General features: G+C 42.4%; 1 protein-coding gene across 2 annotated transcripts in view; it reads left to right on the top strand.

Moving 5' to 3' along the window:
* The first annotated feature begins 181 nt into the window (after positions 1–181).
* ATP6V1A (ATPase H+ transporting V1 subunit A) overlaps positions 182–16,007 on the top strand; it is a 31,457-nt gene continuing 15,631 nt past the window's right edge. Inside the window, exons 1-2 of one of the 2 annotated variants that reach the window (XM_065638656.1) lie at positions 182–360; positions 14,399–14,493. In XM_065638656.1, coding sequence (XP_065494728.1) covers positions 14,412–14,493 — 82 coding nt within the window. In that variant the 5' untranslated portion in view covers positions 182–360; positions 14,399–14,411. Of the gene's footprint in view, positions 361–10,793; positions 10,896–14,398; positions 14,494–16,007 lie in introns of those variants that run through there. The other variant, XM_065638666.1, reaches the window with a different exon arrangement.

Below are 16,007 nucleotides of genomic sequence, written 5' to 3'. Positions count from 1 at the left end.
GGAAGGAGGGGGCGGAGCGGCGCCGCGCGGCAGCCTCCGCGTGACTTGGGGGGAGGAGCGGCACGAGGGAACGAGGCGGTGCGCCGGACCACGTGGTGCGCGGCGGCCAATCGCGTCCCCTCCCCCCCTCCCCCGCGGCCAACGCTCTTCCGCCTGCTCGCGCGGGCGCCAGGAAGCAGAGCCCGGGTGCTGGGGGTAACGCTCCGCCCGGGTCTGGGCGCGGAGACGCAGGCTCGCGCGAGGCGCTTCCGGCGTGGGCCGTCTGGCGCATGCGCGCGGGGGCCGGCATCAGCTGATCCAGCGCCGCCGCCGCCGCTGTGGGAGGGAGAAGCGCTCCGGGTGTGCCGGCGCCGGCCGCAGGTGAGGCGTCTCGCCTTCTTTTTTCCCTAGCCCTGCTCCGCTCCTGCTGCCCCCTCTTTTCCCGAGGCGCGCCCGGCACCTGCCCTCCCCTTCACCCGGCCTGTCGGGCTGAAGAGGAGCGGGGATCGTCTTCATTCTCCCTCCCGGCCGTTACCTGCTCGGAGGGGCGGCGGTCGCCTCGTGGAGCCGCCCTTTGAGGGAGCTCGCGCGGCCCCCAACGGCCGCCCCTGCCTCGCGGAGCGCTGCGGGGCGGGGGGAGGGGGCGGCAGGGCCCGCGCGGTGCCGTGCGGAGCGGGTGTCTGCTTGGCGGCGGCCGGGGCTCTGGGCAGCCGGCCTTCACCTCCCGCCCCGGGGGCGCCGTGAGAGCAGAAGGTTGCGGGGAGGGCGGGCCCGCCTGCCGCTTGTTCGGCTCCGACCGAAGCCAGTAAGGTTCTGCGCTGCGTGCGTTTTCCGCATGGAGCCGATCCCCAGCGGGAGAGCCCGCTGACGGCGGCCACTCTCTTCCTGGTCCCGTTCCTCGGGGATAAAAGGCCTGGAAAGCGAATCAGCCCCCTGAGTAGGTTTTTCCCCGGCTAAGAAACCTGCTGAGCGCTCTGACAGGTGACCAATGAGAGTCTGCAGAACCCATGATAAAGAGGGGACAGTGGCTGGGTTTCTGTGCTGGGTCACCACACCATCTTGGGTGAGTGGAACTGAATCTTTCTGTGCCTTGGCTGTAAACCTTGCTGCTCACTCCCTGCAGGGCATGAACAGGAACACTGCTACTGGCTTCTGACCACGCAACTCTTCCTTAGTAAAAGGGTCTACCTGTTATCTTGCAGTTGAAAATACCGATGGCAAATCAAATGTGTTTCCTATGCCTGTAGGCAGTGACAAAATTCTAATTTAGATGAGGTGTTCCAAACACATAAAATTCACTTGAAGGCAAGAAACAAATTTTGCATGACTGGGTTCTGGATTTGTACACATTACAGATAGCTGTGACTTCAGAGTGTGACATGCGTGTATCAAGATCTGTCCATTCAATACAGTTTGCCAAAGTGATTTATTCCAAATATTGCTAATTTTGTCAGAGACTTTGCATTCCAGCTGGGAATAAAAGCAATTTGGTGATAGTTTTATTCATTGTAACACAATACTTTAGCAAAGTACACTGGCTATTTGATCTAGCATGGTATTTCAAATGCTAATACTACTTGATGAAGTGGAGAGGGGGTGGAAAAGGAGAAAAACTGCTGACAGCATGCTTAAGGTGGTTTATCAGCCCACCCATTTGTAGCACCTCAGCAAGAACATGCCAAGCGTATGTTGGTATTTGCAAATAGAAGTTTGAATAACGGTAGCAGGTCCTCAACATATTTTAAGTCACTGTATTTGCGCTGACTTTGGCACTCTGCAGGTCTGCAGCAGCTGAATGTTTGGCTCATCTATACAGTACTTTTAAAGGCCTTTTCAAGGAGTAGCGAGCATAAATATTTAATAGTATCTACATTTTGTTATTTTCTACTTAAGACTGTGTGAAGTGAGATCAATGTCTAGAGGTCTTCGAATTACCAAAAATATTGCAGATTATTTTTGCTGTGTTTGTCAGTTTATTATGTCAAGTCTTTTTGAAAAGAGTTTTACTCTCTTATGTGGGGGAAAAATAGTATTAATTCAATAATCAGAGGACAAATCATGGCATTCAAAAATGATAAACTATCATGGACATCAACTTGAGAGGATGAGGAAGGAGAAATGAAGACAATGCTGGAAAATGATTGCTGGCATCAGCTGACTGTTCAAATGGGGGTTGAAGTCTTGTGTTGCAATAATAACACAAGATCTCTGTTTCCTGTAAATGCAGCCTTTCCATTTTGCAAATCAAGAACTATTTTCTACAGATAGTGCTACTATCAGAGTTCAGCCATGAACAGTCAATACTACTTGCTTAATTTTTATACATCATTAGCTTAAATTTAGTTTTTATTTTGGTCTGAGTATAGATTAACTGTCATTAATCCAGACTTACAAAGTGTGCAGGCTTCAGTGTGCTTCTGTTGTGTAAATTTTTTCCCAATGTGACTTTGTGCATTTGTCTTTCAGACACGGGTGGGTACTGGTATTACATGTTGTCATCCAAAGCTGCTATAGAGCAGTAAATTACTAGATTATTCGCCCTGGAGATACATTTAGAGGCACTACAATTCACCTTTTGTGTTTCAATAGCATAATACTGTCTCTTTGAGTTCTTGAGCCCTGAAAATTTCTACTGACTTTTTTTCCCTCGTGCTTTTAAATATCTTGTTTGTGAACTAAAGCTGTGTTCTTAATTGGACATACCTGGCCTTTTAAAAAGAGGAAAAGGATTACAGGAAAAACCTAGTTGATATCTTTATTTACTCTTAGGTTGACCAAAAAATGTTGCATGCTATTGCTTGCCAAGTAATAGTCACTCTTTTTCATTCTTTGTTTTTTTAAAAAATCTGCATTGCCTGGAACTGAAATATATTTTCTTTCCTCCATACTTTTATCATTGATTACAAAGAAAAGTGGGGATTTTGGGACTTGGAAATATTGAGGTGTCTTTGAACAATGGTATCCACATGATTTTTTTAGACTGGAACTGCACCAAGGAAAACAGACGATGTAGTCAACTGTGGAATATCATGCTTGTTCACTCTTACTCACTGTCTTAAAACATGTGACTTCTTTAGCCTTCCAGCTGGACGGAGAAAAATAGGGATCTACTCCAGCAGAGGAAGCAGAATTTATCTAAACTTTTCAACCTCATCTTTCTGTACAGGTGAATCCAGTAATTACCTAAAAGTCCAACATGCAAAACTGGCTTGGACTGGATCTTCAGGTTGTCATTGTTGTGCCTTCTTTCATGTTCTGAAAAGGTTTTTTTGTTTGTTTTGTTGTGTTCACTCACTCCTCCCCTTTGAAAGTGGATAGCTAAGCTTACACTAAATTCTTGGATTTGGTCATATGACAATAATTTCTACAATCTCATAACTGATTTTAGTTTGGTTACTTTATTTCATCTATGCGTTTATTTCTTCTGTTTTTATGAAATTCTCTCAAAGTTGAACACCCCCACTTCTTAGAAAGATTGACTATTTGCTGCTAACTTTTTAGACTTCCATATATTATATGACTGCAATAACAAGCTTTGCCTTATAATGCCTGTCTTTACTGAAATGATACACATACACTTACTCTGAAAACCAGTAAGATATATAAGGATAAATCCAGAAAGTCATGGTCTAACAGACTTTACTACTATCATGCAGTGAAATGACAGATGAAGATCAGTTTTAGCTGCTGAGTTTTATTTCTTGGTTCATCAGCTCAATTACACATGAACTCCTCTTGTAACAGTAAATTTCAGTGTCACTGCTCATTCTCTTCAGAAAGAATTTGACAGTGATCTAATATGTGCATGGTGGCTGTTGACAGTTCTTTAGTTTTATCATAGTTTACAGCATTTTGGATAGTCTGTTGCGGGTATCTTAAAATGTTCACATCAGAAGTAATCAGGAAGTACTAAAACTAGTATGGGAAGCTGCCGTTGTGGCTGCGTTTTTATAGCACTGGGCTTTCTGCATTATGAGTCTGACATCTGCTTAATCCTGAGAAGAATAATTTTCAAGACCGTTGCTACCCCAGTGAGCTAAGACTCATCCTGCTAAACTGTTGAATAAACTGAAACATCTGCCAAAACCAGATCCATTGCAGATGCAAATGCTTAAGAGAGAAGCGGTGTTCCTAGGGGGTATCTCTGTAATGCAAAAGTTGTCTTTGTCCTTCTTAATCAGTTGAAGATCACTCATATTGTAAGGATTCTCATGTCCAAGTTGAAATGTTGGTGCACTGGTGAGTTTCGGCTGACCAGTCAGTCAAACTAACTGCTTCTGCCAGACATCAACCCAAGAAAAATGCTAAAATCTGCACTATGAAGACACCATGTTCCCCTTGCTGTGTTCCATTTGTAGGATGCTATAAGCTGTGCTTGCTTACTGGAGTGGTTTGTTGTTTAAGACTATGTGAAAGATACACTGTCTGAATGTCTGTGCTGCTGGTCTGCATTCTGTGCCCTACGCATGAAGAGCGGTCCTGTTGTGGTTGGGATGGTTGGGTGTGATGAGGGATAGAAAGGTTATGGAAAGGCTATAGACAGAAAAATTGTGCCTTTGTTAGAAATGTTTATTATAGCTGGAGAAAAGCTTTCAGGTGTGCAGGTTTCCTTTAACAGCCTGAAGAATGATTTGACTTTTAAAATATTCTAGTAAAGAAACTGCATCGTCCAAGAAGTTCAGATTGTGGGACAAATATTTGGTCCTTCTCATTATTAGACTCTACCATTATATTGTTTCTTGCTATGAAAGTAATTAAAAAGCAGCTCTTCAGGGAAAAAAAAAGTGGTATTTCTGGCTAAATGCAGATAACATTGGTAAGGACTTCTAAAAAGGCAATTCTATTACATGATTTTCCTCTAGATCCTGGAAATCTTGAGGGTTTTGTTATTGTGAGTTAAATTTGCATCACCTAGTAGATAATCAGACAACCATCACAATATGTAGTTTAAGTAATGTTAAAATTTAGTATGTTGGAGAGGCTCTGACTATTCTGAAGAAGCTGTAAATACTTTAGGTAATTGAACATAAAATTTCCAAATATGGCTTAACTTGCTTTAAAACATAAAGATGAAGTTTTCCATTACAGGAAAAGTCAACCTCAGCTTAATTTCCTTTTACTGGAATCCAATGCCAGTATGTACGTTGTGATTCCAACCAAGTGTTTCATTATACTTAAGTGCCGTAAAGAATTATTCTGTCTGCTAGGGGTTTTAGATCTTAAAGACTTCAATGCAAACTTACTCCTGGTTCACCTCTTCAAACTAGCCTTCAAATACCTCACATCATAAACTGCAGATTCCATAGTATCCCGACTTTAAAGACTGCTCTGAAAGTTAAGTGTGATGATGAAATGCTTAAATGCTTATTCCAAAGTTGTGCTTAGTATTTTGGCTATTACATTTTGTGACAAGGGGTTGGACAGTGGTGAGGCTTGTAGAGGAGCCTATGTGTTTTGATGAGCACATATTACTGATATGTTTCTGCATGTAAAACTGAGCTTGACTTACAAATCTAGCAATAATTGTTTTATGAAATTGCACACCTTTTGTCTGTTAAGGTAAGAATCTTCAACTGTTCAGAAGTTACTCTACTAAACTATGGTAATGTTTGCTGCTATAATTGCTTACAGCTTTGTGTTCATCTCATTTTGACATTTGTCATCTTAAGGGTTAGACTGACAAAAACTATTTCAAGTAACAATGTCAAATGCACCTAAAAGTAGAGTGACTTTTATTTAATAAAAGCAAGGGTGGATTTTAGCTTTGCAGTAATGTTAGTGAGGTTAATTAAAATGTTGCTCATCTAGAGTAGATGACTGAGCGTTGCGCTAAGCAGATGGCTGCAGAACTTTTTGACCCTAGCAGCTAGCTGACAGGACCAGGATAAAAAAAAAAAAGGAGGCCGAAAGGAGGCCGCTGTGGGACAAAGAAATGAAGATTATATTGGTATTCTGTGTTATGGCTTGGATCTCAGTTGCATTGAATGTTGCTTTTGTGTGGAAGTCTATCAAGCCAAAGAAGGAGAAGGATGTACAGGAGGCTGAAATGGATGGCAAATTTTTCACAGTAGGAAACTGTGAAGCAGTGTAGCAACTAAGAAATAAGGAGAGACTCATCCATGTCTACCTCTAGAGCTCTACCGGAAAAGTCTTCTGGGCTGAGAGGAAAGAATTGGTGTAGAAAACCCTATTATGGAAAACTCTGTAGCATATAACCAGTCAGCTGATGAAGATTTTTTTTCACACAGACAAAGTGGCTTTCTCTAGCAAGAGAAGTATCTTAATGGAGAAAACTATGATTTTTACCAACTCTAGATATAACATGACAACCACATTTGAAATTAGAAGGCTGGTTATCTGCTAAGCTGGTCAGATCTTCAGTGGGTCAAAGCAGTTACGCAATGAATGCCTTCCCAACCTTTCTGTCTAGTTTTATCACTGCTGCTGGCTTCCTGGTTGTGTTCAAATACAACTTTTTTTCTAGTCCTGTTCTGGACTAACTAAAGAAATCTCCCAGTCTTCCAAATTAAAACTTGGATGCTTGAATAACAATTTGTGGTGGTGGTACTTCTTGCATGGACAGACTTCACACCTCATCTTTGTGGTAAAGGGGAGTCTCTTATGCTGTATATGTGTACTAAAGATATTTTATATACACTTAGCTTGTGTGCAACGCATGATGTCTGAACTATCAGGCTCGTATGTGTTGGCATACCCACAGGTAAGGCCCATCTGTTTTGAGGAAGAGGGTTGCAGGATCTTGTGATGGGCTTCATGAATTGCCATGTTGCACAGTCTTACTTTGTAGCCAGTGTGGTGTGCTGACAGTGACAGCATAATTCTATTTCCTATCTTTTTTTGGTTTTTTACTACACCTGGATATACCATGCATGTGCTGAGCAGCAAGCCTCATGTGAGAGGGGAGAGCTTTGTAGTACCCAAGAAACAAGTTGTGCAAAAGATGAATTGTCTTGTGTGGTTGCAGGTGGATCCACAGTATGTAGCTGAACATCACTTGAGCAGAGGTGGCCTAAAAGTGCCCTGTGGCAACTGGAATTGTATGAACAATTAAATGAAAAAGTCTCCATATTGTTGAGTTTAAGAAACAGTGATACTTGTAGCTCCATGCTTATGGCAAGAAGCTTGGTACAGTTATCTTGTCAATGTCTGTCTGAAGAGAAGACTAAGCCACATCATTTTGAGCACAGGAGGTGACTTCTGCCTGGTTTCCTTAGAGTGCAGATGATACAAAGTTGGAAGGCTTTTGATATAGTAGGGGGCTGTACTGCTATGCAGAGGGACCTTGACAGACTGGAAAAATAGGCTAACAGGAATCTCATGAACTTTGACAACGGGAAATGCCAAGTCTTGCACCTGGGGAAGGAATAACCCCATGTCCTGCTATAGGCTGGGGACTGGCTGGCTCTAAAGTGGCTTTGCTGAAAAGGACTAGAGGTCTTGGTGGACACTAAGTTGAACATGAGCTGTCAGTGTGTCTTTGTGGCAAAGACAGCCAGCACTACCCTGGGCTGCATTAGTAAAGCATTTGACACAGTCTCCCACAGCATCCTTGCTGCTAAACTGAGGAAGTGTGATCTGGACGATCGAGTAGTGAGGTGGACTGTGAACTGGCTGAAGGAAAGAAGCCAGAGAGTTGTGGTCAATGGGGCAGAGTCTAGTTGGAGGCCTGTATCTAGTGGAGTGCCTCAAAGGTCAGTACTGGGACCAGTATTATTCAATGTATTCATCAATGACTTGGATGAGGGAATAGAGTGCACTGTCAGCAAGTCTGCTGATGACACCAAACTGAGAGGAGTGGCTGACACACCAGAAGGCTGTGCTGCCATCCAGCGAGACCTAGACAGGCTGGAGAGTTGGGTGGGGAAAAATTTAATGAAATATAACAAGGGCAAGTGTAAAGTCTTGCATCTGGGCAGGAACAACCCCAGGTTCCAGTATAAGTTGGGGAATCACCTATTAGAGAGCAGTGTAGGGGAAAGGGACCTGGGGGTCCTGGTGGACTGCAGGATGACCATGAGCCAGCCCTGTGCCCTTGTGGCCAAGAAGGCCAATGGCATCCTGGGGTGCACTAGAAGGGGGGTGGTTAGTAGGTTGAGAGAGGTTCTCCTTCCCCTCTACTCTGCTCTGGTGAGACCTCATCTGGAATATTGTGTCCATTTCTGGGCCCCTCAGTTCAAGAAGGACAGGGAACTGCTGGAGAGAGTCCAGTGCAGGGTGACAAAGATGATGAAGGGAGTGGAGCATCTCCCTTATGAGGAAAGGCTGAGGGAGCTGGGGCTCTTTAGCTTGGAGAAGAGGAGACTGAGGGGTGACCTCATTAATGTTTATAAATATATAAAGGGTGGGTGTCATGAGGATGGAGCCAGGCTCTTCTTGGTGGCAACCAATGATAGGACAAGGGGCAATGGGTACAAACTGGAACACAAGAGGTTCCACTTAAATATGAGAAGAAACTTCTTCTCAGTCAGGGTGACAGAACACTGGAACAGGCTGCCCAGGGAGGTTGTGGAGTCTCCTTCTCTGGAGACATTCAAAACCCGCCTGGACGCCTTCCTGTGTAACCTCATCTGGGTGTTCCTGCTCTGGCAGGGGGATTGGACTAGGTAATCTTTTGAGGTCCCTTCCAATCCCTAACATTCTGTGATTCTGTAATGCTACCAGCAGGTTCAGGGAGGTGTGTTTTCCTCTCAGTTAAGCTCTGGGGAAAACCATATCTGGAGTGCTGTGTCTGGTTCTGGTTCTCCAGTAGAAGGCAGGCATGGCTTAATGGAGTGGGTCAAGAAAAGGGCAACAAGGACTGTTGAGCATTTGGAGATATAAGGAGAGGGTGAGAGAGCTGGGTTTATATAGCCTCAGGAAGAGGAGACTCAGAGAAACTTACTGTAAATTATATACATACCTAGTGAGAGGGAGCAAAGAGGATGGCGCCTTACTCTTCTCAGTGGTATCCGGTGAAATAAGAAGCAGCAATGGGCTTAAACTGAAATACAGGGAATTCCCTTTAAACGTAAGTACGCTTTTTCCTGTAAGTGTGACTGAACATTGGAACAGGTTGTCTGGAGAGCTGCGTGGTCTCCATCCTTGGAACTAATCAAAACCCAGCTGAACATGGCCCTGAGCAGCATGCTGTAGCTTGGTTTGAGTGAGGGGTTGGAACTAGCTGATCTCCAGAGGTGCCTTCTAACCTCAACAATTCTATTGTTTGGTGACTGAGAAATCTAGAGTAATTTTCCGTGCTGTGTTATAGTAAATTTATAACTCTGCATAGTAGGAAGGAGCAGGTTTCTTGAGAATACTATTTGGCTTTCCTTCCAGGTGACCTGTGTTAGAGTTCTGGACATGCTGTTTCTTCTGGGACAATATCCCGGATTCTAGATGCAGAAATGCTGCTGAACTTCTGCATTTGTCTAGTAGTTTAGGTGCTCATCTGTTATAAGGGGAAGTATAAAGTGTCCAAGTTAGAGTAAATCTATGGCAGTCATTATTCTATTATTTATGAGGCATTTGCAACACATCCTTGTACAGCTGGACAGTGCGCCTTATGCACTGTACCAAAGCCTGCTCAGGTGAACACAGTAAATATTGACAGTCTCGATTCTAAAGCAAGACTCAAATGTGATGCTGAGCTGATTGTCTGGGATAGGTTGTGATCTTTACTGTCCTGTAACAGCCAGGTTTTTACTGAGAAGAGATGGAAGGATTTTATTGGAAAACTTTATTTGGCTACTTTTTATTGTGTATGCCTATTAGGTTTTCCTGGATATTGAATGTAAGAGCTTATATTCTGACTCCACTTTTCTGCCTTAGAAAGTCCAAACACTTTATAGTCTGTTCCAGATAGAGTAAAAATCTATGACCTTAGCTTGAAGTTACTCCAGCAGAATGAATCCTAGCACAGGTGATTTAGTAATGTAGCGCTGCTAATTCTGAATTGCTGGTCGTGTGTTATTTCTTACCATTTTGGTTAGTGTATTTAAGCTTTTGTGCTGATTTGATGTGTTGCTAATCCTAAAACTTGCAAAGATAGTCTTGAAGTTGTGAAGACTGCAGGGAACTCCTCAACTGATGTAGCTTCTTAGCAGAGAGCCCCCATAGCTGCTTGTCTTCTGTAGAACATACAGGACAATGTCAGTCCCTGTCAATCTTGGACAATCAATTCTAGCAGCTGCCACTCCAGGTGGCACATCAGCCTGCTTTGCTAAGGTATTGGATGTTGTGCAGTTGCATCAATGCCTCTGCTAACTAGGGGAAGGGGTTCTAATATTAGCAGCAGTGAGCCCCACAAGACTTGCTATTTTGACAAGAATCAATACTGGTTCTACATACTCAAGCAATTATTGCAGTGTCTTCAGTGCCTCCCTGTGCAGTCTGTTGTTAAATGGTGGTTCTGTTGAGCTCTTCCAGAACAGAGCATGCACTGACAGGGATATATTGCATGAGAGGACTAATAGGTAAATGGTTTCCAGCAAAAAGCATGCATCTTTCAAGGATTTGTATGTAGTAGTATGTACTGCTTGGGACATTGGGATTATTTGCTTTGTAGAAGGTCCTTAATGTGAACACTGAATGCTGCTTTTAATTTCTTATGCTTGGTCCTGTGCAGTAAGAAGGGCACAGATGGGGAGTTCAGCTGGGCTTTAGGTGGCTTGATTTGCTATTGCGGCATTCCTCGGTGCTGGTGGGAGAGAGAGAGAGACTGATGACTCATCAAGTCAGGTGGTTATGCCTCTGCTGTGTGTCAGAAATTTCTTTCCCCTCTGCAGCAGGCTTTCTCATCCCTCTGTGTAGGGGCACTAGAAGGACAATTATTTCCTAAGTGGTGGTGCTTAACTGCTGAATTCTGGCTTTGCTTTCATTGGGCCTGTGAATTTTTGTTCCTGTTTCTGCAAAAGGAGGTAAGAATCTGTGTTTATATGATAAAATAGTCATGGATTTTCTTCCTTGCTGTAAGAATGATCCTTCTAAAAATCTCACTGGAACCTTAATTTTGAGGAGATCTTTATGGTAAGGCAGTTCATCCTGTAAATTCTGGGTCTGATCAAGTATAAGAAGTAAAAATGGGGAACTGTAATAGAAAACAGGTTTCTCCAGCATTGTAACCATGATAGTTACATTTTTTGGGCTTACGCTGTAGCCAAATTGCTGTGCCAGGGTGAAATCAAGATAGAAAACTCTGGTCATTAGCCCCTTCCTGTTTAATTTTGACTATAAAATTACTTTAATAATTCACCTATCAGGCAGAGGTGGTTCTGCAGCAAGTAATACCTTTATTTCTGGCACTGTTAGGCAGCATATGACCATGTTAGAGCTTAAAAGCACGTTTAAAATCAATCGTTGAACTGTTTAAGATTCTTCCTCATCTCCTGTTTATAAGTTATAAAGGATACAAGATGCATCTTTGCTCGTAAGATAATTAAAATTAAGATAACACCCTGTGTAGATGTGCTAGTGGAGTTTTGTAGGAGTGGATTGCATATTGTGCCTAATACCCTGTGTGCAAGAGGACTCTGAAAGGCTACAGGAGCTCAGTAGATTTCTAAAATGGCTTAGCTACCCTGGCTTCTTAGGTGAGTACGTACTGTCTGCACACACACATGATGTTGTGTTTAGCAAATTCTGGTGTGCTTTAGGGAATTTCATTTTATCTGAGTACTAAAAATGAAGACATTTGACAGTGCAGGTAGGTAAGGCAACATTTCTGCCCTCAAGGACTTTTCCATTTAAAATTAAAATCTGTAATGCTAATACGCAAGCACAAGCAAGCTATGCAGTGACAAATAACAGCTTTTTTCTTTTTTAAATTAATTTGTATTCAGTGTTAAAAGATGTGTAGCCACTTAAAAAAGAGGTCAGCTTGGCTGGGTGAGTAGTGGCTTTTTAGATTGTATGTACTTTGGAGATGTATAGGAGATGGAACAAAGAAAGGTGAGGAAGAATTCACCACATCTTTTACACTTGGACTAGTTAATAGGTATGTGTTTAAAAGAAGTTGGTGCAGATGCTAAAGATAAGGACAAAGACAGGGTTTATTGATGTGTTGCTACGTGGCCTAGTGGAGGAAACTTTTTTAGTTCACTTGTCAAGTAATTTGGAAAGGTGGCTGTAGGAAGAGAGAGGGAGCAGAGCAGCCGCAGGAACAAGAGAGGTACGTGCCTGGTGTCAGGATGTTGATGTTTTTAATGGCAGAATGACTGTTCTGAGGTTCTAGTTTGCCCCCTAAAAGATAAGTGGTTGCTTTAAGCAGTAGTCAGCTGACCTGCAGATTTGGGGTATGAAGAAAAGTTAATTTAAATTGAAACTGGACAGCGTTATTCCTGCTTTTCCTTGGTTTTGTAAATTGACTCTTTCATATGGGACTTTCTACTGTCTAATTGCTAAACAGCGTCACTAATTCAGTTATGAGAATTTGGTTCAGCTCTCTCTTTATTATGCTTCTGTATAACATTTTGGTAGTAGGACTCTAGAGATCGTTCTGTATGGTATGTTGAAGTAAATGGGGTGGATTTATAAGACAAGCTGTTTTTTCAGTATGAACAGTAATTGTGCTTGAGTTTTGCAATGTTTTAGTTGTTAAAAGCAAAAAAGATGAAGTAGTTTTGTTAGTCTGATCAGAACCAGCTTTTATCAGCTGCTCAGGAACTGCACATTGCTTTGCAAGGACCTCCCTTTTGCCACTTGTCAGAGGAGGTTTTTGAGAAGTAAGCAGTGAAATAAAAATTGTCTTCTGGGCCTAAACGACAGGCAGCTTAAAGGATAAACCATTGCTATAGAGAGTAGAGGGGTCTAACAGATATCTGACTTAGACTTGGAGCTTGAGAGCAGCTAGCAGTTCCACTCCAGGGTGGTGGTGACTGAGTCATGATCAACTGTTGGGGTGGCTGTTGTGAAATGAGTCAATGGTAGCCATGTTACACAATCCACTCCAGCAAGACACAGAGCCTGGAAGAAGCTATTCATTCAGGATGGACAAGAGTTTGGAATTATTGAAGATCCTTTTCTTACAGAGCAGAGATACCATTTCAAAACATTTATGTTGGTGAGGGGCAGAGGATTTGTAAAGTATTAAAAAGTTGGAAAACAATAATAAGATTTTAAGAATAGCAGATGTCACCTACCTACTGCTTCTGAAGAACAGGCTGAAAAGCATCCTTTGGTGATGGCAGAAGAGGTTGCAATGTAGTTGTCTTCCTCATCGTACACAGGGCAGGTATTCAAGCCTGAGTGTACCTCTGAATTTGCTACCTTGCAGAAGATGCTGGGTTAGGTTAAGTTTCTTGCAAGGACTCTTGAGTGTCAACAGATGCCTCACGTGGTTCATGTCACTGAACTGTGGGCTTGTGCTGGATGGACCCTGTTGATAGGCAGAGAGCATTGTATGCTGGGGCTACTATACTGCACCTTTCACCAGTGCTGTACCCTAAATGTATCAATAGAGTGGAAATTAGTAAAGACTTGCCTTACAGTTCTCTACTGCTAATCAGTTTCCCAGGTAACGCAAAGCATGGTAAGGGCTGGCAAAGCAAAACCATTAAATACTCTTACCAGCACCAGAAGCAGGACAGCCCAACTGTTGATTACAGGACAAAAGGGGATCAAGGAGGTCTGTTTCTAAAACAGCTTTTCTTGTGCCCGTTGTTTAGATTCTCTAAACAGTTATTGGCAACAGATGTTGGTGTTTAACTGTTGCAAGTTGGGTTTTCTGGCCATTATTTAGCACAATTCTAGTATAACACTCCATGGGTTTCACTGAGAGCAAGAATGCATAATACCTAGCTGTGAGGCGTATGGAGAGGACCTGCATGTTTGCGTGCTGGTGCTTGTGAAAATGTATGTTCTTTCTCTGAACACACTGATTCAGCAGCCTGAGATAGCAAACCCCAGAATTTTCACAATTAATGTTTGTAGTATTGCCTTTTAGAGACTGGTGGCAGTAGAGCAGCCCCAGAACATTCTCTTGCTCTGCCTGCATATAGTATCTTGGAAATCACTCAGAATCATGGAAAACTCCATGTTTTGAAGAAGAGTAGATAAAATGTGAAAGACAGAAGAGGTTCTCCATTGTTTAAACATCCTGTTATTTGGCTTGAAAATAGTCCAGGGGTGTTTTGGCATTTTTTGAGTGTAGCTGTTTCATTCAGCGGTGTTTTGTGGAACATATTGTGGAGTGATATTCTACCTTTGTGTTTCTGCAACAGGGGATGTTAGGTATTTTGTTTGTTTAAGTGAGTTACTTTTTAACTTTTAATAGCTTTAAAATTGGTGTCGTGAAGGTGCTTCAGGCTGTATGAGTTCAGAATTCTTTCTAGCTGAAAACAAGGAGACAGCAGAGGGGAGGAAGGGGACAAAGCTATTACACGTGTGTATTCTTCAGAACTGACTCTTTATTCCTTCTATACAGTTGAACAGGCAAAATGGACTTCACCAAGCTACCCAAAATCCGTGATGAGGACAGAGAGGCTTTTGTTGGCTATGTTTATGGAGTCTCAGGACCCGGTAGGTATTATTTTGTAAAGGAAATCGCGGGTTCTGTTTTGTCTGGGGTCTTGTTAATCTTGTTCACTTGGAAGTGGAGAAGTATAGTAGAACTCTGGGTGGGGCTTTTTCTGGTTTTGGGAGAGGGCTTTTTAAGAAAGATCACTGACTTAGTCTGATAAAATATTAAGAAATATAATAACAAGATAATCCCACTTAAAGATGTAATAAGCAGAAGCAGGCTGATGAAGAATAATAATAAAAACAGAAGGTAGTAAACTTTCTGGATTAGATAAAGCCGCTTGGTCAGAAGTCTGCAGGCCTAGCGTATTAAGCTTCTCTAAAAACGTGTGAGATGCACAGTCCATTCTCACTGAATTGCAGTTTGACCCTGTGCTTTCCAGAATACTCAGTCCCCTGCCAGTGTCAAGCTGTTCTGTGTTACGGCACCACGGGCTGGAGGAACTCAGTGAGGAACCACAAGGGTCAGGGAAGGTGGCAGAGTGTGGTGGTAGTGCAAGTGGGAGGAGGCAGCCTCTTCCTCCTCCTTTATCAGCTTGAATAGTTTCTTTAGGATCTGATGGCAACAGCTTTTGAATATATGCAGACTCTACCAGCTTTTCTGCTCCCTCCTGCATTCTCTTTAAGAGCTGAAGGAAAGGATGGGAATATGAGAACAGGAGAATAGCATGTATTTTTGTTAATGTTGCTTATTTGATGAAAAATAAACTCCTTTTGGCTTGTGTCTACCTAAATAAATACCTGTTCTTTAACTTGCAATTCCTTAACTACAGAAGTGATACTTTAAAACAATTTTAAATGGATACAACTTTCATAAGCAGTGGAAAATGTATTTTTGTGTAAGTATGTGAACCCTGTGTGCACGATCGATATTATAATATAGAAGATATAATAAATTTTGTCCTAAAGCAGCTGGACCTTGTGTATGACCTGCTGAAATCTAACTGAAAACATTATGAGGTTTCAGGCCCAAAATGTGCTTTAAAACAGTCTTGATCTGTTGAAAGTTAATTTAAGTTGCCCAAAGATATGCATCACTTTTCTACAAAATAAAATATCAAAATAATTGTTTCCTTAAAAGCTTTGTAGGCATCTGCTGCTCTGGATAGAACGGTATGTATTGCCTTTAGTCGATGCCTTGTCTTGATCTATACATGGAAATTGTTATGGGAACATCCAGGTGCTAGCAAGGTAAACGAGACTTTTAGTCACTTAAACCTGTGGCTGGGGACCAGCATTTTCATGTAATTATCAGGTATCTGCTGAGCTTTTGCCATTTTCTTGTATGTTTTAATTTAGTCAAATGGGAATGTGGCCCAACTAACTGAAAGGGGGAAGTGCGTATTTAACTTGTCTGTCAAAGTTCACTGCATCTCTAAAACCCTAAACATCTGCCACCTGTCAAGATAGATAAGAGAAATTATGGCATGAATTGTTTGTGAACTACCACATTCTGATATTGTCCTCTTATTGAGCATAAAGGAACAGTGTGAAAAGTATAGGGAAACTTTTTT

The sequence above is a fragment of the Caloenas nicobarica genome, chromosome 1, assembly GCF_036013445.1.
Source record: "Caloenas nicobarica isolate bCalNic1 chromosome 1, bCalNic1.hap1, whole genome shotgun sequence".
Taxonomy (NCBI): Eukaryota; Metazoa; Chordata; class Aves; order Columbiformes; family Columbidae; genus Caloenas; species Caloenas nicobarica.
Note: the sequence above shows the minus strand (reverse complement) of the source record. Positions and strands in the feature narration are given on the sequence as shown.